A 26,891-nucleotide genomic window follows, 5' to 3' on the forward strand; every position below is an offset into this window, starting at 1 on the left:
CTGCTCCAGGGCAGGGACAGGGCACAGAGAGCACTGCCAGGGGCACAGCCCTGCTCCAGGGCAGGACAGGGCACAGAGAGCACTGCCAGGGGCACAGCCCTGCTCCAGGGCAGGGACAGAGAGCACTGCCAGGGGCACAGCCCTGCTCCAGGGCAGGACAGGGCACAGAGAGCACTGCCAGGAAAAGTGCCCAGTGCGCTGGCCAGGAGAGAAATAGTAAGCCCAGCTGTTGTCACACCTGAGAAAAAGGATACATTCTTCCTCATTTTGATTTATCTGACAAAGTAACTGGGAAAAGAACATTTAATTTCTAGATCCATTTATTATTTTGGTCTGTAAAAATATAAGACTAATATACAACTACATCTAGCTTGATTTTTGTAAAATCAGTCTTCATTCGGTGAGATACCAATGTACATTATACATTAAAGTTGTAAGAAAAATACTGATATTTGACATTTTAAACAAGTTCATTCATGTAAAAATCACATTGCAAGTAAAATTTAATTAGAAAATACATAATATTCACAAAAATACACATGTTAAAGACAGCTTGTGAGAACATTGTCCTAAATTTAATTCAGGTGTGGAAAAAAACATATGATTCACAGTTAGGCTTGACTTCTCCAGTACCACAGCAGAACTTTAAAGTAAATGCATCTTAATTCTACTAAGAATTTGTTCTTCCTATTAAGGTGCACTTGGATCTCCCAGCCACCAGGGAGGAATCACTTGTCCCCCTCTGTGCATGTACACAACATATAACACTAGTCAAAGGAATTTTAGTTTTTCATTCCATTCTGAAATAATTTGGGTATTTCATAAATTAATTTATAAAATCTGGATTGAAAATACAATTTACACACACAGGATACTTAACACACAGATTACATCAATAGCAGCGTAATATTGTCGATCATGCGCAGCGTCCTCACTATCACTGCTGGATTTTTTTTCTCCTTTTTTAGCTATAGATAAAATCCATATAAAACAGTCAAGCCTTTAAGTATTGTCTTCCAGGGAGAAAACAGTATAGATGTTAAAAATTTAGGAGGTAGTGAATGAAAGGCTAACAATATCAGCATATTTTAAAAAACCTTATACTGAACCCCAGTATCATTTATATATAAAATTAAATTTAGCCACTCATAATCAACCATTGATCATCCCTAAGTAGCAATTTAAAAATCTTTTGTAATTAACAGTGTATGTATTAGTAAGATATGGAAGAACTTTAGAAAGTTTGTGGTAACTGCAGCATTAAGCAATTACATGCTGTGCAGTCTGTCATTGTACCTATAAATACATATTCTTCAGTTTTATTATTTTAAGTTTTTATCAAGTCCCAAATGCTTAGTTTTACTACATGTTGCCAAATTTCTGTGAAACAGAACATGATCTATGTCAAAAAGAACATTATCTCAGGTTTAGATTACTCAGTTTGCAGGAAAGGTCCCAAGCAATGAAGTCTCATGCAGTTCAGAGTAGGACCTCAGTTAAATTTCTACAAGTCCTTAATACTGGCATAAACATTATTCAAAGTACCCACCCACATGCCTGGCAGCACAGCAGCCTCGGGGCTGGCACCTGCCCAGGTTCCTGGCCAGGCTGAGCCCCCCCAGGCACCTCCATGCTCCCAGCTGTGAAATCCTCAGGGGCCAAGGCAGCCCCAGAGGGATCTGCATGGAATGGAAACGTTACACCTGCCCTAAGTGCACCAGTTCATTCTCTGTACCTCTGCACCTCTCTCCTCTTCCCATCCAAGTGCCTTTATTCCTTTGATTATTCACAATACATTCAAGTAAACCAAAGGCACAGAAGTGCAAACTAGCAGAATAATGAGTCTCACCCTCCACTGGTGATTTCATACAGGAAGGAAAGTCTTCTGACAAAGGAATATAAAGATATTTTCAAAGTAAACAATCTTCCATAAAGAAAGTGTAGAGCAGCACTGAGAGAAAACATGCACAGGTAAGGTCTCCGTGTTGCAGAATGAACATTTCTTTTTCTCATTTCACACTAAGGGGATATAGTTACTTCATTTTCAATAATTATTAGCAAAACAAGTGGAACACTTGAAAGATCTTGCTCTTGTAAAAGATTCCAGGGCTCTCCACACACTCACACACAGAAACCATAAATAAGTGTAACAAAAGAGCCCTCACCTGTATTTGCAGAGTACCACTGCCTGCTGTGCCTATTCTCCATAAATCCTAAGGGGGATGAATGCCTCTCTAGGCATCTTGGACTCCATTGGCATTGGAGGTTTGAGAAAACTACTGCTCATCAGATACTAATTTCCAATGTGCACTTGTAACATCAAACAGCAGGGATTTGCTTCTGCAGCAGTGTTTGCATCATCACAAAAACCTGAAACAAACACAGGATACTCTGTGACAACTTTTACAGATGCCCTACCATTAAACTTACAGTTGAGTTGGTCTCCTGTTAGTAAAGTTACCAGAGGTAGATTTTCCTCAAATAGACTGAGGGGAACAAAAGAAAGGGGTCAGTCTCCCTTCCCACTCATCACATCTTCCCAGAGGGTGGAACACACTCCCAAGCACCCGAGTGCTGCTCTGGGGAGCACAGGACAGAACTGGCAGCACCCCACTCCTCCTGACAGGCTGACAGAGGCCATGGCACCCCTGAGGAGATCCTTCTCCCCAGTCCTATTAGCCCCCAGCTCATTTTCCTACCACAACTTCTGTTCCTAGGGGAGGGCCAGGCTGGAAACAAGGGCCAAAGGGGTAAAGCAGGAGATACAAAAAGGGGAAGGATAAAAACAATGCTGGAAGCCTCCCCTGCAGCTGTCCCAGGGCGTGCAGTGGTTACACACACACCTTTGCTCTTGCAGCATCAGGAGTTGGCAGCAGTGTTTCCACACAGACACCACTGTAATAGCCACAACACCCAGCCAGGGGCACAAGCAATCTGCACTTACAGAGCAGCTCCTAGGAATGGGTAAGTTAATATCACATGGCTCAAGCAAGGTGTAGTAAAGCATTCTGATTTAAAACTTCTTTTAATCCAGGGATTTAACAAGACTGTTCTAACTTGTTCAGGTTTGAAGAAAGTCACTTGTATATAATCCAGACTAATTCCAACAAACCTTTGCTAGTAGAAATCATTACAGTTTCTACTAGGACTGCAAGTGTAACAGATTACATTATGCTATTTCCATAGCATTGTTTACATTTGATTTGTTTGTAATTTCCTGGGATTAGTAACTAAATCCAATTATATCCTTAAATATGGCAAACTAGAATGAGACCAGGTCTTTGATGCATTAGTGTTAAGACTTTCACATCTGAATTTCAAAATCAGAGTCATTAAAAGTAAGCTTGCCTGGCCATTAAAACCAGTAATGGTGCCTGACTAACACGCCTGTGGTTGCACATTCACTCACAAAGGAACAGTGACCTCCAAAGCCCTGCTGTCCCTGTGCCAGCCAGGACCAGCCCAGTCACCCCCACCTCTTCCCAGCCCACCTGTGGCCCTCTCCCAGCTCTGCCAGCAGAGCAGCAGCCAGGACAGGAGTGAGGGGGCTGCAGCAGCTCCATCACACGTAGCAGCACTTCAGAGGAACGTGAAACCACAGCCCACGGGACAGGCAGCTGCACACGTCAGGAAGTTTACTTCTATAGAACCAGTAGTATATGGCATAAAAAAATAATAAAAATCAAGTACCTTTAAAAGAAAGCTCACAGCCATCTCTTAGCTATCCTTCATTTTCAATTAAAATTTTCCTCATTCAATTTCAGCTATTTATCAATTATCATCCAGCTTTGTGAATTATTTACATTGAAGTGCAGAATTAATGAAGTTAGTCAACTTATGTAATTTTGAATTTCTTGAATTTACTTTTTTCCCTCCTTTTACTCTAACTGCAGTGCTTGGTAGATGGAGAGGTATAAAATGTGTTACATATTAAGCCCAATTAAAACACATATGGCATCCTTACTTATACAAAGTACACCAATGTCATTTCATAGTGTTATTATTGTTCCATCTTCTTCTAAGGACTTGCGCCCTGGCTCTGGGACTTCATACTCCATGCTAATGCTGCCTGCTGAGTGATTCAAGTTCATCTCACTGGAAGGAAGGAATCCATTTTGTGTGGACTCGTGGAGGAGTTCAATTTGTGATAAGGACTCTATGCTTTCACTGGCAGGCGCAGCTTTTGGGATCTGCTGTGGCTCGCCACTGTCTTCAATAATAATGTCCTCCTCATCGCTCTCCTCTTCTCCCTGCAGCAGACTCCCCAGAATGTTTGGGGTGCTGCTGGGAAGGCTGGACTCGGTGGACTGGCCGGAGCTGCCCGAAGTCCGACTGTTCCTGACGACGTTGTTCCTCTGGTTGGCGGGCCTGACCGTGATGATCAGGTTGCGGCTGTTCGCAATCATCATGTCTGTAACTTGATCCAGGCTTTTTCCTGACACCTCTATCCCATTCACCTCCAGCACCTCATCGTTGACAGCCAGCAGGCCCGTGCTCTGAGCCAGCCCCCCGGGGACCAGCCTGGATATGAAGATGCCCGGCACCTTCTCGAGCCCGTGCGGGGTGACCCTGACGCTGGAGCCGTCGCGGATGTAGAAGCCCAGCGGTTTGTCGGTGCCGTACTTGTAGAGCCGCACCCTGCGGTGGGTCTCGGGCAGAATATCCACGTCTATGATGGACGACACGGGCCTGAAGTCCTGGGGCATGCTAATGACGATGTGGGGCTTCTTCTTGTGGTTATCCGGACGCAGCACGTTGGATAAGACGTTCTTCTTCCTCGTCATGGTGTCCGTCCCGAAGGCACTGTAGTCTGCATCTTCTGTAAGACAGAGCACACGGGGATTAGAGCCTGCAGACAGGAGGGCACACTGCTCCCATGCCTCAGCTCAGCAAACAGCTCAAAAGAAGGTGTTAGCCTTACCGTCATAGAAGAATTTCTCTCTACTCATGAAACAAAAGCTTTAATGTTATGAAACACGAAGTTTGGAATACTTTTGGTTTTCTATTACCAAGGGAAAGAGTGTGCAGAAAAGAAATGAAAACCAGTTAGCAGCAGCAGACACAAAAGAGCTACAGCTGCCTGAGAAAGGGTAGAATGGAAAGAGTGAGTACATTCCTAGAAACATTTTAATTTTATTCAGAGTAATTCCACTTGCTAGTTTTCTCTCCTCAGGTTTCAGATCATTGGAAAAGAAAGAATGAAAAAGGGAAAGCAGCCAGCATGCCTATTATTGCCTAGTTACTGGGAGCCAGCCAAGTGACCTGGATTCAAACTCCAGAAAGCTTATTCCATTCTGCACTCTTCCCTGCCCCCACACCATGTAGGTAAAATGGCTGTGGAGCAGAAACAAAGAGACCTCGCACACAAATACTTCAAGCAAAACTGTTCATGCAAGCAATGCTGTAACTGCCACAACTTGATACAGGAATAGGCAAACTGCTTAGAGCTTAAAAAAATCCAAAAGAAAACATATTAGTCCTACAGCCACTTGTAAGGGACAAGAAAACACATTCTGTGGAAGCAATACTGATTTCTGAAATGCTTATTTACCAAAGGCTCCATTTTCCTTTTTAATATGCAATAATTCACCAAAAAGAATCAACCTAAATACATTCAGACCTGAGCTTCCTCAGATTTACACTCATCCTTATCACACACATCTTTGGTCTACAGGGGAAAACCCCAATAATCATGCAGAACTGGACTGCACTAACCCCAGGACCCAGAGAAGCTGGGATTTCTTTGTATTATCCCATTCAGATGCCATTGGTACAGCCAAGAAGGTGGAAGAATGGCTATACATTTCAGTCTGTGGACTGGGCTGACTGTGGCAATGCTGCCCTGGTGGCATTTCAGGACAGCTGCCAGCTGCTGAGGAAATCAATGAGTGCACTTGCTTCTCAGGCTGAGATACACAGACATGAACCAGTCAGATTTGGACTCCTCAGATGCTTCAAGCAAAACAGAACAGAGAAAGTATTCCTAGAGCAACAGGCTAACACTACTGCAGCATGTGACACCAACTCCTCCCTCCCTTCCCAGCCTTTAGGGCTGCTGAAAACAAGAACAGTCCTTTGGCTGCTCTAGGAAGGCAGCCTTGGACCTGGTACTCTGAAAGATAAAGGACAAGAAGAAAAGAAACAAATTTAAATTAGCCCACAAAAAAACCTCAACAGGATTTATTGTCAGCTCGTGGCTTGTGTGTACACAATAGTGCATCAACATGTTTTAGAAAAATGTGTCCTGATGATGGCCTCATTTACATTTCTTTTTTATTTCTTTTGTTTTAAAGGAATAATTACACCATAAGAAAGGCAAAGCTTTTGCTTAGCTGTTTGCTAAACACAGAGCATCTTTTGCACTGATGTTTACAGCTAAAGTTGTTCAACAATTGAATTCCCACAATCAGGAGTTATTTCTGAAGATATGTGATTCACACAGCCCTGCTATGGCCTGAAGTCACTTCTATAGCAATCTCAGTTACTTTGTCATTTAAGGTTTAATATAACATTAGATCTTAATATCAAGCACAAAGGCTTTAGAAATAGCCTAAAATCTAATCTTCCCATGTCTAAGAATGTTAGGTCAGCTGTGTTGAAGAGCTGGTGCATTAAAAACCAATTCAATCTTCCCAGCCAAAGCATTGTAACAGGTGAACAGTGTCTGAAGTGAAACACCCACAGAAATGCAAACTCAGCCTTTTCCCTGTATTTGGCCCTTTGGAATGTCTGACTGACTAAGATCAGCTGGCTAAACCCCTGTACTCCATCCACTGCTGACAACAGGCTGGCTTTTCAGACAGCATGGAACAATTCTTTTCATGTTTGCTAAAAATTTATGATCAAAGGAAAAGTGAGAGAAGTTTTGTCCTTATCTCCCCTGACAACCCATCCAACCAGTTTCCAGTTAGACATCTGGTGTTTCATTGAAAGGATTTTTGCAATTCAATGAGGTGCAACAACCTCTCTTTTTTTATTTAGAGCTACAATTGTTTACAAAACAACCTGGAAAGGGCAACTGTGAAATCAGATCCTAGACAGGTCTCACTTCAAATACCTCTTGCTGCTTTAAATACAAGGTAACACTTGCACTCATTCCTGCTGAAGTGCAAGTGGCTGATGACAGCCCCAGGACACAGGTCCCAACAGACTGGGGCCACTCAAGCACTCATCCTGCTGCTCTAGTACAACAGCTGGTTTAGAAAGAGACACAGAAAACAGGACAGCAAAGCTTGGTCAGGACTGATTCTGTCAGGGTGCTCTCCCGTGTGCACTGCAACATTAAAAGGTGTTCAACTGATGGGGTTTTCTTCTTCTATTCAGAGACTCAGACAGACTCTGTGGTATTTCACCTATTCTGTCATATCAAACCTGTAAAGCATTCAAAGATCCCAGCTTGCCACAGTGGCTATGAGGCTTCTTCACCTTCATGGGAGGACACACACCCTGCAGGAAGTCTGGCACAAACTGGATATACAAACACATTTATTACATCCAAGCAGCTCTATCGTGTCCTGTAAATGATCAAAGACAACCACCTCCCAGCCTGCCTTCCACAACTATCAGCTGGCAACTTCTGTCCAAATCAAATTTTTCCAGTTAGCAGAGAAACGAAGATCAGCTGCAACAGGACTGGCTTTGAAATAAATATTATGTAAATGTCTGTCTGCAAATAACAGATTCCAAAGGACTTTTTAAACAAAAACTAAGAGCAGAAAAACATTTCTTGGGAAAAAAAGGAACTTTAAAAGTCTCTTTCAGAAGACAAACCAGAAATCTTAAATTGAGCTGGTGGTTTTGTTTTTAGTAACTTTCTTAAGTTACAGGACACATGGTTGAAATAAAAGCATCCCAAATTGCAAGCCAGATGTCAAAACATTACAAAACTCTGACAGGCCAGAGGGAAAGTTTTTTTCATTATATCTGCTCTTAATAGTTAAATAATTCAGAACTAGCACGAACCTTAAGATAGACAGTTAAGGTTAGAGAATTTGTGAGGAGAAAAACAGTGGAAGGTGGATAAACTCATCTCCCCAAATCTCAGCAGAACAGCACACTCTGGGTAACCTCTCTTGCACTGCTAAACAAGTTTTCAAAGCAATACTCTCAAGTACAAAGGCATCTTTGTTCTGGCACCTCACTAATCAGTTTAAAGCCCCAGCAAAAATATTTTGGCCTAAAGCCAAAGGACAAGGTGTTAACTACAGATAGTGTGAAGGAGAACGCCACACTGTGCAGGAAGGATTTCTCCCCCCAGCACTTTTGAGCTCAAGGTGGCACCAATCTGTACAGACTTCTTACATGAAATTGAAAACAAAAGCCCACAAATGCCAAATCTGGTTTCAATTTAATGTTATTGAAGACAGATTTTTGAAATATTTTCCTGACCCATTTGTAAATCAATGTAGAGTTACCCGTTGAGAATTAAATTTTCAAAGCCCCCAAGTAGTTAGTGCATTTGAACAGAGATGCAATTTAGCATTCTTAAATACGACCCAACAAATCTCTAATTTAGTCACAAAACATAACAAAATATGGTTTTAGGAAACCAACCTGTGTTTTAGGAAGAGGCCTCAGAATAGTAGGCCAGTCCACAAAGAGCTGTTTAAAAAGCCAACTGCTCATACTTCTCAGCACAGCAAAGCTTCTCAGTGACAAAGTGTCTCTCAAGAGGCACAAGTGGATTAACCAAAGGAGCCACTTCTCACTAAATACAGCCACATCCCTGCAGAACTTGCAGGAGTTGGATATTCTAATTTAGAATCCTTCGAGGGACTGTAAGGATGTTATAATGAAATGTATCTTCTGTTATCTCTGCTGTTCTGGTATTTACAATGCAAAGTTCCCCACATCAAGCTGCCCTTCAGCCTGGGCAGACTGCTCCCCTCCATCTTCTCTTCAGAAGGGTTTTTCTCACAGACAGAGTGACTCCCATACATCTGGATTTAATCACAATACATCAGTTTAACCTTTAAATACCAGATGTCAACAGTACCTGTTAATCTGTTAAACTGCAGAATGAAATTCCAGCCAGGAATGTTTTCTGCAAGCTGACAGCCAATCCTGACATGTGCAACATCAAGCCCCAGTTTAGATTTTAGCACTGGAGCAGTTTATAAAGCATTTTAAAGGAATTTTGTGAAATACAACTAGAGGAAGCCAAGAGGAACAATTTGTGATTTCATTACAGGATCTCTAGGTTTTTTACCACATCAACCAAGCCACATAAATGTTCAGGACAAACAGAGCTTTCAGAAATGTAGAGTCAAAATCAAACAGGAGAGAAAAGTTCTTACTCTGGCATAATATTTTCCAAATTCTGGAGTTCCATTTTCACAACCATTGCTTGTTAATAGAAGCAAAATCATCTTGCAGCTCCCATTTCAACCCCTCAAGGTGTTCCTTGCATGCAATATACTAAGAAGTTAATACTATTTACATTAGATTTCACTGCAGTCTGCTCATACCTCAAGTTAGCTTTGCACAAATTACACGTAGTTTCTAAATAGTTAAGACAATATGATAAAAATTTCGTACATTATAAGGAATCAAAACACTTTCTTCCCCACAGTGGCTTTTTTCCAAAGAGCTTAAATTCCCAACTACTGCTGCTGGAAATACAAAATAAGTCCAAGTTCCATTACAAAACCCACAAAAACTTTTCAGCTGATTTAAGAGAATGCATGAAAGCCACAAGTAGCCTTGCAGGTGGAAAAGTAACTTGTGTCACTTATTATAGTTCCAAACCAGCCCAGATCAAAGCAGGTATTTGCTAAGACATTTCTTTTCCATTCCAGAGGCAGAGCCAGTAAGGTTGCTGCAATCTGAAAATTAAGGACAGTTAGACCATGCTGCACAAAATATGAACCATCCCTAACTCCACCCATCCAGCCTTGGCTACAGGCAAAGCATCACAAATAAAACACAGAATAAAGTTATTTCTGCATTTTCCACCAAACAAGGATATGCAAAGATGTCAGTGAAGGCAAAGGCTCAATTTCATCAACAGATGTGATCAATGTGATCACAACTAAAGCCCAGCAAAGTGCAGGGGGACTGTGGTGCCAGCGTGGGCCCTTTATTCCCTGAAACTCCACAGGCAGAAGGCTCTCGTGTCCAAGGGAAGGCAGTGACACCTGGGTACTTCCTACACAGCTTTTCCTGCTCATCAGTTCGTGTTCTGATAAACTAAAATGGATTCATCATCTCCTTTTGTGCATTGTATCAGCTCCTGGCACCAGAGTAACAAATTATCCACCTGATCAAATCAAGGTAAATGATTGTAGGAAACTAAAGAAGCATCACAAACGCAGCACTAGGAACAGGCAACGTTAGACCTGTCACAGTAGGAACAATCTAAAAGCATATGGTGTTAAAATATAAACTCAATAATCCCAGTGTGACAAAGTGGCTTATCCCTTCCTGTCATATGGCTACTGTAGGGGATTAGATGGAATCACAGGCCTTGTCTCCCTGCAGGCTCTGCTGAAGCAAAGGCTTCATGCCTTTGGCATTCCAGCACTGAGAACTCAGGCCTTGCCAGTCCATACTATCAACACAAACAAAACAAACATTTTGCCAGCACTCAGCAGCTGCCAAGCAGCCACACTGGTTATGAATATTGGGTTTGTGTCAGGCTCTTGTGGAGCTGTTCACTTTTTCAAGTGGGAGCTGATAAAAGGTTCTGATGCCCAAGCATTTTCCAAGGAAAAGATGCCTGTCTTAGCAACAACCAGGAACAACACCACAAGAACAAATACAAACTTCTAAGTGGATTTTTTTCCCTTCATGAACAAAAGCAGACAGTAGGGACACACAACCAGAGCAGACACACTACTTTTAAAGGCAAACCATCAAAGCAAGCAGCCACTCCTAAGGTTTGCTAACTGATACAATCTTGTCAGCTGAAAACTGAAAAATGTTTTATTAGGAAAGTGTGATAAGAGTAGCATATTATGAAGTTAGTCTTGAATTTATACTTTAATATTGCATTTAATACTTAATGTAATAACATTTTTAATATTACTTTCCATCCTGTAATGGTCTCTCTTCTTGTCTGATCAAGATTGGAATTTTAAGTGAAAAGTGTCCAACATACAGAGCAGAAAAGCTTAGAGGTTAAAAGTTTATTTTCATTTGCTTACATGAAACCAAAAATAAGCATTTGCTAAAGATTTAACTTGACTTTAACTCAACTAAATATAAGCAAAACATCACAAAGTATAAATAGGTTGCCTGAGGAAGCTCTTGCAAGAGAGACAAGCTGTGAATACCTTTCATGACTCATAATTATTATGGAATTTGACATGAAGAAATAGGACTGAAGGGTTTTTCCTCCATACATCACACTGTAACTGGATAAACAGATGATTATTCACATTCTTCAGGTGCTCTTACCTTTTCTCTGAATGAAAATCCTGAGGAGAGGATTGGCTGTAGAAACTGCTTTGTGATAATTGTCATCATTATTGATAGGCAGCAGGTCTCCGTGAATGTCCGTGTATCCCACCAGAACATCAACGTTTGGGATCTTGTGCACGTGCTGCAGTAATCCATAGAACTCCTCAAACTTTCCAGGCTTGGATCTCTCCAGAGAAAATCGTCGAAATTCTGCCCCAAACTACAACAAAATATACCTTACATCATTAATATGGAAGCAACAATTATGTTAAACCAGAAACATTAGGGAATTAAAAGTGCACTAAAAACTACAACAAACAATTCTGACATGGTATAAAACAGTCAGTGAAAACAGTTGGTTTTTTCCCCAAATTATAACTAGTTTTGTACCTGGTGAAGCCTGGTGTACCTTTGAGCATGCCGAGGCTGTTGCAGTGCTCCATTTAACGGGAGCACTAAGGTGACAAAGCAGAGCAGGGATTGCTGCAGACTCTCACAGGCTCACGAAGCAACGAGGCACAGAACAGGGGCAGCACTGCTGTGGCAATCACAGCAGCACCGTGATTAACATCCTGTGGTATGTGCCTACCTGGAATTTGGTTCTGAGAACCACCGGTGCCCTTGAGAACAGCGTGTGGAGATTGTTACACAACTGCGGGTCACCCAGCAAGGCTGAGCAGCCCTCACACCCCCGGCTGCTTGGGCAGGAACTGAAAATGCCCCTTGGCTGGGAAGACCACGAAGAACTGCTGCTGCTTTTCAGTACAAGCCACGTGCAGCCCCGCTCTGGGGAGCTGATCTCAGCTCACTCTGCTCCTACCCAAGAGAGAACAGAGGCAACCAGCCACTGCCCTCAAGGGCAGAACATTCGCCTGCATGAGCAAGGCTCAAATCTTGATTGCAACAGTCTTTTAAATCAGCGTTCTATCCAGGGTACAGAACCTGGATTTCCCAAATCTGGCAAGGTTCAGAAAATATGGAAAAAATATTAAAATTAGTCACTGACACTACTTTCAGGGGTAGGATTTGCTTGTAGTCAACATAATCATTCAACAAAAAACCCAGCTCACAAATCCACTCAAGCTCAGTCTCCTAAATCATCTCTAAAGCCAACACTTACTAAAACACGTTGCTTATTAAGGCAATGATACAGTGGGGGTAGGCAGAGACTCAACTGTGTGCCAAGAAAAGGATGAGCATTTGATGTAGGCTAGACAAACAGTGGTTTTTACCACACATAGCTAGTAAAATGTTGGTGTTCTACCTAATAAGGGCAGGACCCAAAGCAAACAGAATATTGGATAAAAATTACTCCAAATCCTCCTTATCATGCACATACACAACATACCAGAGATGTCAAAAGGAATTCAGAGATAGCAGCAGCCAGGTTACAAAAACCAGAACAGATTATATACAAATTAGAAGGATAATAAATAATTTAAGAAACCTCAGTTGGCTGTTTTTTTCTGAATTTTTATTGCTGACATACAGCGAAAATAAAGACTTTAAATAATTTCTTTAGCGAGTTTTAAGCAGAGCAGAAGCACACGTGGAACAAAACGCTCGGAGTGCACGTTTGAGCCGCAGTATCACATGCTTGGGTGTATGTTACACACAGGAGACGGGGAGGTGCACTTTACCTCACACCCGATTACAATCTTTTGGAGAAGAAAAGCCTTGGAGCGCTCACATACCAACAAAGCACTGAAAATCAGGAGACAAGGACCTCGTTGTTAGCACGTTAACATCATGCTAACCCAAAACAAGCTACACCTTCCACACCCCACCTTCCTCCAAAAGCACCAAATGAAGGAACTATCTGGGAACATTCCTGCTCTAAAAAACCTGCAATTAGCCTAACGTTGACTAATGAGGCAGAAGGGATGATTCGCAGCTGCTTACAAACAAAAGCCCAGCCCACAGGAGGAACTCCCACACGTCAGAGGCAGCAGAGCTCAGTGGTGACATCAGTGCAGGACTTCGTCCCGTCTCAGCTCCCTGCTCAGCCGCGGGAGGCGTGAGCCCCACGGCAACTGCCCATGCATGGCAGCAATCGAAATTGTTTGGCTTTCAAGGATTATATAGTTTAAACACAATTCAGTAATAAAAGTTTGAAAAAACCAACAACCTCACCCTCAGGTTGGAATAAATGTTGAATATTACCACAGCAAGCAAAGGGCCAGATTTTCAAACGTGTGATTTTAATTTTTTTCATGTCATTTTATACATATTTGGTGCAAATACCAAAATACTTACAACCCACTCGCATTTCCTAACACAGTTTGCTCAATACTACTAGAAAGCAGGTAAAAGACAAGTGCAAGTGTGCAATTGCCTTCTTTGAATCCCTGAAATGTCTGCGTTTTCCATCAGGTGCTGCCCTCCGTGCCATGGAACAGGCCTGCACTAGATGTTCCAGAGGAGGGGAGACACTGGAGGAGTAACTTAAGCAGAGAAGGCTCCTTGCCACCTGAGCCCTTCAGTGCCCGTGCTGCTCCCCTGTAACTCCCCCGGGAGAAGGCAGGGGAGCCATGGCAGCACCAGGAAGGCACCGGGATGCTCACTCAACACCCATTTATGGGCCACCTTTTTAAGTCCTCTGAAACACAGCACAGAGCTGCTCCATGCAAGTCTCCATCACTGCAGAACATGAGCTGCAGTGACCTTCTCTGGCTTACCACTTATTAAGATTTTACTCAGAGAAAAATATTATTCCAAGTCATGAGAAAGGGGGAAAACACAAATTTTAATAGAGAACTAGAAGATTATTTGGGATTTCTATACCATCAGTAGGAACTCTGCTCTGGGGTATAAAGCTTTATTTTCCATGACAAGAAAATGGGCTGCCTGGGATTCAAGAGGGGAATCGCCAGGACAAGCTCAGAGCAGTTACCCAAACTGAATAAACTAAACTAACAAAAGGACGGTGCTCATGTAACTGCAGCACAGTTGGGCTGTGCTGGCCCAGCCTCGTCAGCTGAGGCACAATTATTGATTTGGAATATCTAAATAAAGAGCTGTGCATCACGGAGCAGCCTTCAAAGGCCAGGCCACTCCACAGGAATGGCTCCCTCCACCTCCCACACAGGCATTTCTTCTTTCTCCTCAGAATTGCTCATTTCCATAGAAGGAAGATGACTCCTCTGCGATATTAAATTGAGGTGCTGTTAAATAATGCATTAGCAACAAGTAGTTCTAGGAATGCCTTGAATCCTGCTCCATAATATGCACTTGAGGGACAATCCCTATTCATTAGGGCCACACTTCTCTGCACAAACACCAGGAACACATCACACAGCTGATTCCCCAGGTAGATTTTAAACCAAGGAAAACACACAGCGGGGAAAACAGTAAACCCTAGAGTTCTGGGCTGAGGAAACAAGTGATTTGGGGCTTGTTAGCACATCATACTGATCATTCTCAACCTTATAAGAGCACAAATAAAAGACTTCACCATCACAGTACTAACTTAACTGGTACTTGAGATAACAACTACCAGATACTCCTGTGCTTGCTGGTTTAGGCCACAGGAAAAATGAACACTTCAAAGAAATAACCCTCAATGAGGATGTAGAGACCATCATCACATTCTCCAGAAGTTCCAACACAGGCTGCTCCCCAGTTTAAATAACAGCCCAAGAGATCTGGGTCCACCAATGGAAAACATATCCCCACGTGGATGCACTTACAATCTGCCCAGGCAACAAAAAAGGGACTTTAACTCAACGTTTCTTTAACTAACAGTGACACTCCACCTCATACTGTACATCCAGCAGTTTTACAATTGGAAATTACTACAAATAGAAAGCAAATTAAAAATATATAATTTCTCTCAGAATATCTAAGTTTCAGCAGAAAAACTTTCCCTAACCATAAAGAAAAACAAAATTAAAAATAGAAGAGGTGTGGATACACGCATGGGAGGATTTACAGAGCTGGGCAAAGCTGTGAGCCCCTGGCACGGGTGATGTCTGCGGGAACACACAGGCACACACTCCAGCCACACTGCCAGGGTAAAAGTCTCTCGGGGCCTCTGAGAGAAGGCAAACTCCACTTTCGGATAAGCTAGCCAGGGCTCACCTCCACCTCTGCCGTGAGCCTACGCTGACCGCCCAAAAAGCTACAGAAAGACATAATCATCAGGGAATAAAAGGTAACTACAGAAACAGTCACTAACAACGCACTCACTGCAATTCGGACAAAGGGAGAGTCTTGACGCTTGGGAGTTATCACAGAACTTTCAGGGTTGGAAGGGTTCTCTGGAGATTATATAGCCCACTCCCCAAGGATGTCTCCAAACACCCCTTTTGGTCCAGTGATCCCATACTTTCCCCACAGCACATATTTGTCTGTACGCCTTTTAATCTGTCCAGAAACTCAGGGGCCAACTCCGCTTACCTGTTTGGTTTTTTTTTTTTGGTTTTTTTTTTTTTTTTTGTTTTTTTTTTAAACCACTGCAAAACCATTTATATTTCCTCCCCGCAAACAGGGCACGCAGCAAGCGCCCCCACCACGCCCGGCAGCCGCGGCCCGGGGCAGGGGGACAGGTGGCGAGGGAGCGCGGGGCCCGCCCGCCCAGCCCGGCGGCCTGCGGAGCGCTCGGGCCCGGCGGGGCCGTGCCCCGGCCGCCCCCCGGCCAGGTGAGTCAGCAGCCGTGCCTGTCCCCGCACCCGCAGCGACACCGCGGCCCCGCAGGGCCCGCCCGGTCCTTCCCCGCGCCCGCGGCCCTCCGGCGGCGGCAGCTCCCACCTTGCTCTTCACCTCCATGGTGCCCAGGCCGCGGCTGCCCGCGGCGCCGCGCTGAGCCCGGTTCATGCCTCGCGCGGTCGCGGCGCCCGCTGCTCTCGCTGCTCTCTCCGCCGGAGCGCTGCGGGACGGGCAGCGGCGCGGCCCAGCCAAGAGCCCCGGCAGCCGCGGCCGCTCCGCCGCCTCCGCCCTCAGCGCGCCGGGCCGGGGCGGGGCCGCGCGGCTCCGGCACCTGCCGGGACCGGGGCGGGGCCCTCGCCGCGCCTGCGCCGCCTCCGCGGGGCCGCGCGCGGGCGGGGCCGCGCACCTGCCGCCGCAGCGCAAGATGGAGGCGGCGGGGCGGGAGCGGTGCGGGGTTCTGTGTTCCTGTCCCCGTGCTCCTGTCCCCGCAGCAGGTGCCGGCCGTGCCTCCTCAGCCGTTATCCCGCAGCGGCCGCGGTTGTGCGCGCACGGGCTGGAGCGCGGCTCGGCTCCCGCTGCCTCCTCAGGCACCTCCCGCCCCGGGGAGCCGCCATCCCGCAGCGCCGCATCCTCCCACAGCCCTCAGGAGCCTCCATGCCGTGCTCCGGGTCCTCCACAGCCCTCAGGAGTGAGCCCTAACCATCCCACAGCCCTGAGGAGCCAGCCCGAACCCTTCCACAGCCCTCAGGAGCCAGCCCGAACCCTAATCCTCCCAGAGTCCTGAGGAGCCAGCCCTAACCCTAACCCTCCCACAGCGCTCAGGAGCCAGCCCGAGCCCTCTCACAGCCCTCAGGAGCCAGCCCGAACCCAAACCCTTCCACAGCCCTCAGGAGTCAGCCCTAACCCTTCCACAGCCTCAGGAACCAGCCCTAACCCTAGCCCTCTCACAGCCCTGAGGAGCCATTCCTAGCCCTTCCACAGTCCTGAGGAGCCAGCCCGAACCCTAACCATCCCACAGCCCTGAGGAGCCAGCCCGAGCCCTCTCACAGCCCTGAGGAGCCAGCCCGAACCCAAACCCTCTCACAGCCCTGAGGAGCCAGCCCGAGCCCTCTCACAGCCCTGAGGAGCCGGCCCGAACCCTCGCCCTCCCGCAGCCCCAGGAGCCGCCATCCCGCGGCCCGCGCCCCTCACAGCCCCGGAGCCCCCGGGTCAGGCTGCCCTGAGGGCTCCGGCCCCTGAGCCATCGAGTTTGGGGACGGACTGAACGATCCCCGGAGAAAGATCGCTTCCAGCCCAGCGATTCTGATTCAGGGGTCTCGGGGTCCCATGGATGTACCACACAAATCACGCCAGTGTTAGTTGATGTTTGCGTATTACATAAATAAACCTTGGTCAGGCCAAAAGTGTGAAGTCTCCCTCTTGGGATGTGGCTGCCTGTAAAGGTGTTCATGGAGCTTGTTTTCATTTTAGTCACAAATAAGATTGCAGGATGTGGTAACATCAGAGCTAACCTTCCTTATTGTATTAATTCTGAGGCAGATCAATTTCATTTAAAGGCCAGTTAAGCTGCCCTGACAAAAGTACAAAACCCAGAGATTGTAAAGTCTGGAAAAAAAAAAGACTTCTCACATGTGCATGGGCAAGAAGAACACATGTACATTAATCTCATTATATCAACAGACCTTTGAATTACAGGTCTCTCCATTATCTATAAACTGGTAGAACAGAATGCAGAGTGAGGTTTCATCGCGTAGATCTTGTGTGGATGGCGGTGATGGGAGCTCAAACAATGCCTTGCAACTGAGGCACGCCGCGGGTGTCTAGTCAGTTCTCAAGGCTCACTTGGTAATCAGTAATTAAATAAAAAGCATCCAGTGCTGAATCACTTCTAAGACGGTGCTGATTTTTGTGCAGTTGATCTTCCTCCCATCACGCCAAAGGCAAAGGAATTGCAGCTCTCACTCGAGCCAAGACAAGCTGTAATTAGCAGAGAGGATATTGTTAATAGTTAAGTATAGTTTGCTGCCAGACGGTGTCTAGGCTGATTCAAGTCCTTTATCCAGCGTGTGTTGGTTTTACACTGCAGAAGGACGCATGGAGAATTCAGCCTGTAAATTCAGATAGAATCTGTGGTCCTGGTGCAGTAGAAGGCAGATTACAGCTAAGAGAGCAAGACCAGGATAAAACCTCTTATTCTGTCACTTTGTAATTATAACACTGAAAACAGTTTGGACTGCTTTCCATATCTGTCTTCCACAGCTCTGTTTAATGTGCTGAGCACGGAGAAGAGTGCAAGAGACGAGGGAACAGTGATTTCTCTGGGGCTTTAACGCTGTTGGGTTGGCTCTTTTCTCCTGGAGAAAGGGAGGAAAAACCTCGTGAAGCTGATTTCTGCTTGGAGCCGTCGTGCAGTTAATTTACTGCTATAGATTTATGAGGTATCGCCTAAGATAATTTGTTTTCTATTGTGCATTCCTAGCATGGCTGGAGTGCCAGGCAGTGGGTGTGGGAGCGAGCCTGAGGAGTCAGGGCAAATTCATTTCAAGTCACTGGAACCAACCTAATAAAATGTATTAATCACTGGCTGGCTGTCATCACAAGGAGCTGACGTATGAGGAAGGAATGTGATAAACAGTTTGATCTCAGATAAAGGTGGGGAGCCAGGCAGGCTCTCTGTGCCTTTGGAAGGTAAGCTCATGGAGCTATTTTAGTCACAAGTTCTGGACAACCTGTGATTCAGACCTGATCAAGCTATTCATGGCACGTTCCGTTTCTGTGAAGTTGAAAGACAGGTTGGGTTTCCTGATCTCTGAGCAGCTGGGGGAGCGTTTTTTGGGAGGCCTTTTTTTTATTTTGTTTGTTTTGGTGTAGAAATTCCATCACTTAGGTCCACCGTGCAGTGTAGTGAGATTGTGCTGTGATGTTTCTTTCCTGTCCCAGATTTCCCACATTTTAAGTGGAATTGTATTCCATACAGCCCTCCTGGGATTTCACAGAGTACTTCCAAGAATAAAGCACAGAAAATTTCTGTCAGCACAGGTGGACTGTTATTGATGATCCACCTAATCTTTCATTGCAGAGTTCAGGGCTTATGCTGATTTCATATTTAACATAAAGTAGTCTTTATTTACACTGTCAGTGCCAGCTCAGAGGAGTGATTGTTAGATGTACTAGATTGTAATCTGATCTTGTCTTGGAGTTGATGAGAGACTGGAGAGTTTTTTGATGGGGAGAGAAAACTAAGAAAGAAAAAGAGAAACTTTATTTTCAAAATGATAATAAGGTCCTGCTTTCTTTAAAAAATAAATTCTATACTTACAGGCTTTCTTTTTGATACCTTCTGCAATTTTGATCCATTAATCTTGTGTTACATTTCCCTACAAAGAAGCATTCTCAGCAGCAGTGGATGCACTGGATACTCCATTTTCAGAATATTGGGGACCAGCGTGACTTCAAATTGCTTTTGCCCTCCCCTTGGGAAGTGAGGGATGCAGACAAACCAGTGCTGCCACGAAGGCATCTGATGTTCACAAAGGCAAAAATACTGTAGAGCAGTACTCCCATGTCCCCGTGAATCAGGGAAGTACACGGAATACCTTCCTGCTGGGAGGGCTGGTGCTGAGGCACAAGCGTGAGTTCACAAATCAGAGAGGAGGAATCTGAGAAGGGGAGTGTGTCACTTTATCTCCATGGAACACACCCCATACCAACAGCCCCACACAAACAGGAGCAAGGCTCAGCAGTGAACCCCAGGGCATGGCAGCGTAGCTGCTTTCTTCATCATGGGAGAATTTAAATAGGACTCGTGTAATAAAAATTGTATTGCTTACCCTGAATTTGTGACAGCTATAGGATTTTAATTTTGGGGTGTTTTTTTGGTTTATTTGTTTGTTTGAGTTTTTAAAATGTTATTTTTTGATGGAGGAAACAATAGTTGGGATAGTAATGAGTTTTTGTGTTCTGTTTCTGCCTTTGCTTTCTTCTTTCCTGTCAGGAAAACTAGCAGCATTTTTTTTCTTCCCCACTCCTCCTCCAGGAACCTTTAGTTGTTACTTTGATGCAATATTTACTTACCTGTCTGTGACAAAATGAATTGATTGTTTTTAAAGCTCATATATGAGATCTTTTCCAGTAAAATATTTATAGTTTCCTGGGGTTGGGGGGTTTTATTTAGTTTTGTACTTTTATTTTTTCTGGCTTTATGGGAAAGGTTGTCTTCATACCATGCTGCCTGTGAAAGAAACATTTGTTTCAGGTGTGCTATAAATCCAGTTATAAACTAGGTCCAGCAATAAACTCATGAAGCTTTCTGAAAATACTTTCCTAGCAATCAAAAGCTGATACTGGTACATTAATTTAAATTCTCTGAGGTTTCTATCTAAAATAAAGAAAAGCTTTTAAGGCTTTTTTTCCCCCTTCACCTAGTAATCCATTTGTGTCCAGTGAGTCTGAATTCCTTTGGAATTCCCCCTAGTTTAAGCAGGGCAGTTGTGAGCCCAGCTGACACTCACACTGCACTGTGTGTGGGGTTTAATGATTTAACTCTCCCGAAGAGCTCCGAGAAGCTGGGGCTGAGCTCTCCAGGCCAATGGGTGACACTTCAGGGGCTCTTTACACCAAAGAATTCGTGAACATTTCCTGTTTGGCTTTCCACTACTCACTGACTATTCCTGCTCCAGAATTTTAGAGGGGGGAAAAAAGGGCAAATCAAAGGAATAATTGTTGCAAAATTTACTTTAAACTTCGTTTGGTACAGATTGGGATTTTAATTTTTTCATATTTTAGATAAAAAGCTCTGCCTAATAAGCCTTTTGGAATAAACCCTTTGCTGTTAAGCTTATCTGGAAAACATATTACGGCTATTTGTGAAGAAAGCTCTGCCCTCTGCTAGTGACTGTCACCCAGTAAACGTGACAAAAGTGACACTTTTAAGTGCCAGCCCTGAATAAGGAGCACGTGTACCTTTTGCCACAAAGGAATATTTTTACATGAACGGTGGTTGATAGACCTCACAATTGAAGTGCAGCAGCCTGTGTGGACTCCCCAGTTTAATCTTTTGTAGGCACAGCTCCTGTTGCACAGTGCCTGGTGTCCCAGCCGGTGCTGTGGCTGTCCCCTGTCCCCCAGGTGTGCTGGCTGAGCACGCCTTGCCATTTTGGGCTCCCTTTGTGCGTTTGTGTAGTGCTCCCATGGCCGGATCCCTCCTGCGCCAGGCTTTGGTGGGTGCTGTTCCAGAAACCTCGCACGGAACCTTTCCCTGAGCTGGCCGGGTGTGTGTGTGCCTCCTGCCAGGGCTGCTGCAGCTTTTGTGACAGAAGCGCTCAGGAGGGAGCTCACGGCAGGGACAGCGCCGTGTCCCACTGGGACAGTGAGTGCATTTCCCAAATGATTCCTGCGTACGTAACGACAGCAAAAATAAGAATAGCTTTTACCGAGTAACGAACCACTGCTCGTGGAGGTTGGATTACCGGACGGCGCACGAGGAGGGCAGGAGCGCGCACAGGGCGCGCAGCAGGAGCTGGCAGGGAAGGGACCGGACCCTTGGCAAGGGAATCCCTGCGGGCTGGCCGTGGCCGTGGCGCGGGCAGCCGGGGTCCCGCTGTCGCGATGTCGCCGCTGTCGCGATGTCGCTGTAGCGATGTCGCGATGCCGCTGTCGCGATGCCGCTGTAGCGATGCCACTGTCGCGATGCCGCTGTCTCGATGCCGCTGTAGCGATGCCACTGTCGCGATGCCGCTGTCTCGATGCCGCTGTCTCGATGCCGCTGTCGCGATGCCGCTGTCGCGACATCGCCGCTGTCGCCGCCGTGCGCCCCGCGTGCAGCGGGGCCGCCAGAGGGCGCTGTGCCCGCGCTGTCCCGGTCACCGGGGCGCTGCGACCGGAGCGACCGCCGTTAATTACACCCTTAATTACGCCATTAATTACACCATTCATTAATGACACCGTTAATTAATTACAACAGCGGCCTCGGCTGCACCAGGCTGCCCAGGACACTGACTGCTCCCATAGCCTTACCTGTGTTTGTAATGGCTGTATCACATTGCTGTTACCGTGCTTTAAATGTCACATAAAATCACTAAATGTCACACAAAATTACAGAATGGCTTGGGTGGGAAGGGGCCTTAAAGCTCATCCCACTCCAGCCCCTGCCACGGACAACTTCTGCTATCCCAGGCTGCTCCAAGCCCCGTCCAAGCTGGCCTGGGCACTTCCAGGGATAGGGCAAGGTTCCCAGGGATGGTGCACACCCATTTGATTTCTTTGATTTGTCATAGACTTCATGTTTTAATCATAAAGTGAAGTTACCAACACTTTAGGAAAATGTAAGACAATTATAAGGAACAAATTTTTAGGGAAATATGAAACTTTTATTGTAATTAGAGGATCAGATTAATTTAGGCTTTTTTGTCTCAGTGTTTGTGTCCATACACAAACAAGCCAACCCCCCGTGAGACCCCAGAGAGAAAACAGACAGGTGTGTACACATTAATGCAACAGAACTGCTCCTGTTTATTAACCAGATAGTGCTGGGGCAGTGGTCCTAAGTAAAACTACAAAAGTACAAGCCAAGGAGACTTGAAAAGTAATTCAAATTTTCCATGCATGTCACATTTGGAAATACTGAATCCTGTGAGTTCAGCCTCTGTCCCAGTTGTGTTGAGGTTTTAGAAGATACTCTTTGCTTCTGTTGGCAGGTCTCTTAGCTTCCCTCCTGAGCTATAACACCAGGAACTAAAAACTCCAGCACAGATAGATGCACAAAGAGGGAAAAATAATCATGTGCTTGGAGCTGGGATGTGCATTTACAGTTCAGTCTCACTGTAAGCCCCTCAGAGGCTCAGAGCCAGTGCTCTGTGCAGGGGGGTTGCTGGGGCTCTGCAGTTTGTTGTGTTACAGCAGTGAAAGTGCCTGGTCAGTGTATCCATAGCTGGGGAGAATCCACTTCTATGCACATCACTGCACATTGTGAAGATGTAAGTAACATCTAAAATTAAAAAAATACAAACTAGAAAGGGGTGGGGTGGGGCCATAGGCAAATGTTGGCATACATATTGCGAGCAGGAGAATTATTGTCTCTGCGAGTCAGCCTGGTGCAAAGGATCACAGCAACAGGCCCAGCTACTGAGTTGTTAGCTCTTGCTTTTATAAACAGAGCTCTGGTTTACAGCAGCCTTTCTAAAAGTCAGTTTAGTCTGGATCTTCTTGAGAAGGCTGGGCTGCTCTGCTGGTTGGCTGCCTGTAATCTGGTCCATTTAGAAAACAAAAAAACCCTACTTTATTCAGGATTTAAACAACAAAGTTATGATTAACCTGATTATGGCAGAACTCTGGTGATGCTGAAGCACTAAGTGTGTAATGTTGTTGCAGCTTTGCTGTAAAATGATCCTTGTGCATCGTTGGCTCACAGTGATGAATGCTGAGTGGCTGAATTTGGGAAGGGTTTTTGTGAAGCACGCTGCGATCTTGGAGGAAACATACTGGCATTTTTTTTATGTTCCATTAGGTCTGAGACACATCAGAGTGCATTTTATTTTTTCCCTGTAAATATTATAATGGTGCCAGCAATGCAGTATTTACTGCTTTTCATATGCGTGAGAATACTAAACATATGTATTTCTAAAGGAAATTCCAGAAGAATGTGAAACTAGCTTGTAGCAATAATTTGTAGGTTTGTGTCCATTGTTTTCAGGAATATGTAAATTGTTACATTATAGAACTCACTTTGAACCCTGCTGCATAATTAGCTGCACTAAACATCAGTATTCAATTTGGGAAATCTGTAGCCAAGTGTTTTATTAGAATTTCGTGGAAAAGGGGAATGTGAACAAAACCATAGAGCAAATGATCTGAAATGCAGTTAAAAATAATGAAAACCAAGCACCAGCCACATAAACACACCAGATGAAGACACAGCAAATGAAGATCATAAAAAACAAACTGGAATAAAAACACAAAAAGCCATTCCTCAGCTGAAGTAGACGGGGACATCTGCACCAGGAGTGAGGGAAGCGTGGTCATTGGTGTTTGCTGAGGGGCTGCTCTGTGGATTTTGTTAAAAGCCTCCTGGTCAGGAGGAAATGACATTAACAGTAGTGGGGTTTTGGGCAACAGGGCTCCTGCAGAGATTGGTGGTGTGACAAATGTCCTCCGACAAATGCAGCTGATTTCAGCTTGTCCCAGCGTGCTCCACCCTGCTGTGGGGCCAGCACTGGGGACAGGGACCTGCTGCAGTGTTCCAGCCCTGTCCTGAGCTGCAGGAGCTGCCGTGGCACCCCCCTCTGCCGAGGCTGGGCACACAGCCACTGCTGCCTGCCTGGCAGCCTGGAAACCCCACAGAGCAGCAGGACAGCTGCATTTGCTGGGGAGGATCCTCCAAGCACTCAGTGGGTGTGACCACAACCCCCCAAAACGCCAGGGAAATCAGGCCAGGAGCTAGTAGAGTTGCAATGCCTGGGATGTCATGCGCTCACCTGTACAAACCCAGGTATTTGCATCTCCTTGCCTTGTGCTCCAGCTGCCCCAGCTGTGACATCCATGGTGCACCATCGCTGCCCTGTGCAGGGCTCCAAGCCCCAAGCATTTTGAAGGCCTGGTGTGAAACCCACTTTGGCTTTGTCTCAGCACAGTTCTTTCTTACACAAATAAAACCCAGGGTGCTCGAATTGTTGGCTCAGACAACTCCATCTGCCCATCTGGTTTTGTGTCTCACTGCTCTCACTGCCATGTGTGTCAGTTCCCTCATGCCTCTCCTCACGAGCACGTTCAAGAGATCTTCCTCTGCCTCCTTCCAGACTTTCCTTTAAACATGTGCACAGAAAATACAAATTCTGACCAACTTCATAAAGATCTGGGAAAGAAAGCAGTAACCCTGCCCTGAGAGGTTCTTGTATGGGATCACTGGTCAGTGGAGCTTTGGGAGCTTCACTTTGTGTTTCAGCTCTGCAGTGGGGTGGGTTTCAGGATGTTTCAGGTGAGCTGGATGCTGCAGAGCATGGTCCAAAGGGAAGAAAACACCATTACTAATGAAGTTATGGTAAGGGCATGGCCAAATTCCATGCAGTCAGCTCATTCTCCCCGTGGGGAGTGTCTGGCTGCCTGTGCTGTCAGTTAGTCAGCACGGGGAAGTGCTGCTAGAAACCAGGGGAAATGGAAGATGGGTGAGCCACAACAGCAGCCAAGGTGCTTGCCCAGGCAGGGACAGCTTTGTGCGGGGTGTTTGCAAAAGGCCCGGCCAGGCATTGTTCGGGAGAGGGGCGTGAGTGCGGGGGAGCCCGGGGTGAGACACGGAACAGGGAGATCCCATGACAGCTTCACCTCCTGCCAGCGCTACCTGGAAGGCGTCTCGAGGGCTGCCAGGAGGGAGCTCGGCCCGAGGAGCAGTGCCGGCCCGCAGAAACAAGGAGGAGGTCAGTAGTGGGTGCAGCAGGAAGGACTGGAGCAGGACTGTTCAACAGAGAATCAAAGAGAGCAAATGACATCTGCCCTGTAGCAGCAAACCCATGGAAGGGCGGGATGGGAGAGGCAGGAGGCAGTGAGAGAAGGATGAGGATGATGATGATGATGATGATGAGCGTTGGATGACCCAGGGCTGCAAGAGGAGAGAACCTTTAAAGGGACGGTGAAGAGGCAGCGTGGGGTGAGGGCAGAGGAGGAGGGAGCAATGGCTGGGGAAGGTGGGGACGGCGGGATCCGGGCACGGCAGAAGAGGCCGGAGCAGAAGGGGTGAGAGCTGGGGCAGAGGAGCGGGGCGATGCCGGGGCTGCAGGGAGGGTGCCCCGGGTGCGGGGCTGCCCTGCGGGACCCGCGGAGCAGCCGCAGCGAGCGGAGGGCGCCTGGGATGCTCCTGATGAGCAGCGCAGGGTCCGGGCCGTGACCGCGGCTCGGCATGTGCTGGAGCCGCGTTCCCAGCCCTGCCAGCGCCAGGGGGGTCGGAGGGGGAGCGAGGGAGAGGGAGGGAGGGAGGGAAGGAGGGAGGGAAGGAGGGAGGGGAGCGGAGGGAAGCAGTGAGCGGCGCGGAGCCCTCGGCATCCAGCGGCAAGCGAGCGCTCCGGAGCCGCGGCTTCCTGGAAGCGGAGCCCGGCTGGGCGGCGATAAGCGGCGATAAGCGGCGGCTGTCCCGGCCCTCCCGGCCGCCCGCACCCGCCGCGACAGCCGCGACAGCAGCCACGACAGCCGCGACAGCCGCCACGGCAGCGGAGCCGAGCCGCGCTCCGCGCCCGCCGGCCCGAGCGCAGGGGGGGCACAGGTAGGGCACAGGGCACACCTGGGCACAGCTGGGTACAGCTGGGCACACCTGGGCACGGAGCGGGGCTGGGGGGGCGCGGGGTACCCGCTCCGCCCGCAGGGGAGAGCTGCGGTGCCGGCAGGGACATCACCTGCTGGGGACACGGACACCTGAGGGGGATGGAGTCACCTCTGGGGATGCGGTCACCTGAGGGGATGCGGTCACCTCTGTGGGGATGCGGTCACCTGAGGGGGATGCGGTCACCTGAGGGGGATGCGGTCACCTCTGTGGGGATGCGGTCACCTGAGAGGGACACGGACACCTGCGGGGGATGGAGTCACCTCTGGAGGATGCGGTCACCTGCGGGGCAGGCGAGCGTCCCTAAGCGGGCGAGGCTCAAAGGATGCCGAGGCTCCTGCAGAGCTGCAGCCGCGCAGCGAGGCTCGGTAGCTTTCCGTCCGGGGTGAAGGCATTCCCGGCAGGAGACAGCCCGGAGCCCGGCAGGACCGCACCGGGCTGGGGCAGTGGGACAGCGAGAGGAGCAGGATGAGTTTGCCTTTTGGAGGTGTTGTTGCATGAGCTGGTTGTGTTTTGGTTAACTCTCTTTGTCTGTGCAAAG

General features: G+C 46.9%; 2 protein-coding genes and 1 long non-coding RNA gene across 3 annotated transcripts in view; 1 reads left to right on the forward strand and 2 right to left on the reverse strand.

Moving 5' to 3' along the window:
- Positions 1–302: 302 nt before the first annotated feature.
- On the reverse strand, positions 303–16,401 carry PARD6B (par-6 family cell polarity regulator beta). The gene is made up of 3 exons (XM_064391287.1): positions 16,150–16,401; positions 11,398–11,620; positions 303–4,819 (listed from the first exon to the last, which is right to left on the reverse strand). The coding sequence occupies exons 1-3, from the start codon at positions 16,213–16,215 to the stop codon at positions 3,990–3,992; spliced, it is 1,119 nt and encodes a 372-aa protein (XP_064247357.1). The 5' UTR covers positions 16,216–16,401; the 3' UTR covers positions 303–3,989.
- Positions 16,402–17,400: 999 nt separating this feature from the next.
- On the reverse strand, positions 17,401–21,585 carry LOC135281938 (uncharacterized). The gene is made up of 2 exons (XR_010348344.1): positions 21,480–21,585; positions 17,401–19,286 (listed from the first exon to the last, which is right to left on the reverse strand). It is a non-coding gene; the product is annotated as an uncharacterized LOC135281938 (long non-coding RNA).
- A 4,508-nt stretch (positions 21,586–26,093) lies between these two features.
- The window catches only part of RIPOR3 (RIPOR family member 3), a 40,234-nt gene continuing 39,436 nt past the window's right edge, over positions 26,094–26,891 (forward strand). Inside the window, exon 1 of the mRNA XM_064391152.1 lies at positions 26,094–26,293. The gene's annotated coding sequence lies outside the window, so the exon portion shown is untranslated. The remainder of the gene's footprint in view (positions 26,294–26,891) is intronic.

Source organism: Passer domesticus, chromosome 16 (genome assembly GCF_036417665.1).
Source record: "Passer domesticus isolate bPasDom1 chromosome 16, bPasDom1.hap1, whole genome shotgun sequence".
Taxonomy (NCBI): Eukaryota; Metazoa; Chordata; class Aves; order Passeriformes; family Passeridae; genus Passer; species Passer domesticus.

Coding starts and splice junctions, on each gene's coding strand:
- PARD6B (XM_064391287.1), bottom strand. CDS start 16,215: ATGAACCGGGCTCAGCGCGGCGCCGCGGGCAGCCGCGGCCTGGGCACC. Junction 11,621..16,149: donor CCATGGAGGTGAAGAGCAAG/GTGGGAGCTGCC, acceptor ATTTTGTTGTAG/TTTGGGGCAGAATTTCGACG. Junction 4,820..11,397: donor GATTTTCATTCAGAGAAAAG/GTAAGAGCACCT, acceptor TCTGTCTTACAG/AAGATGCAGACTACAGTGCC.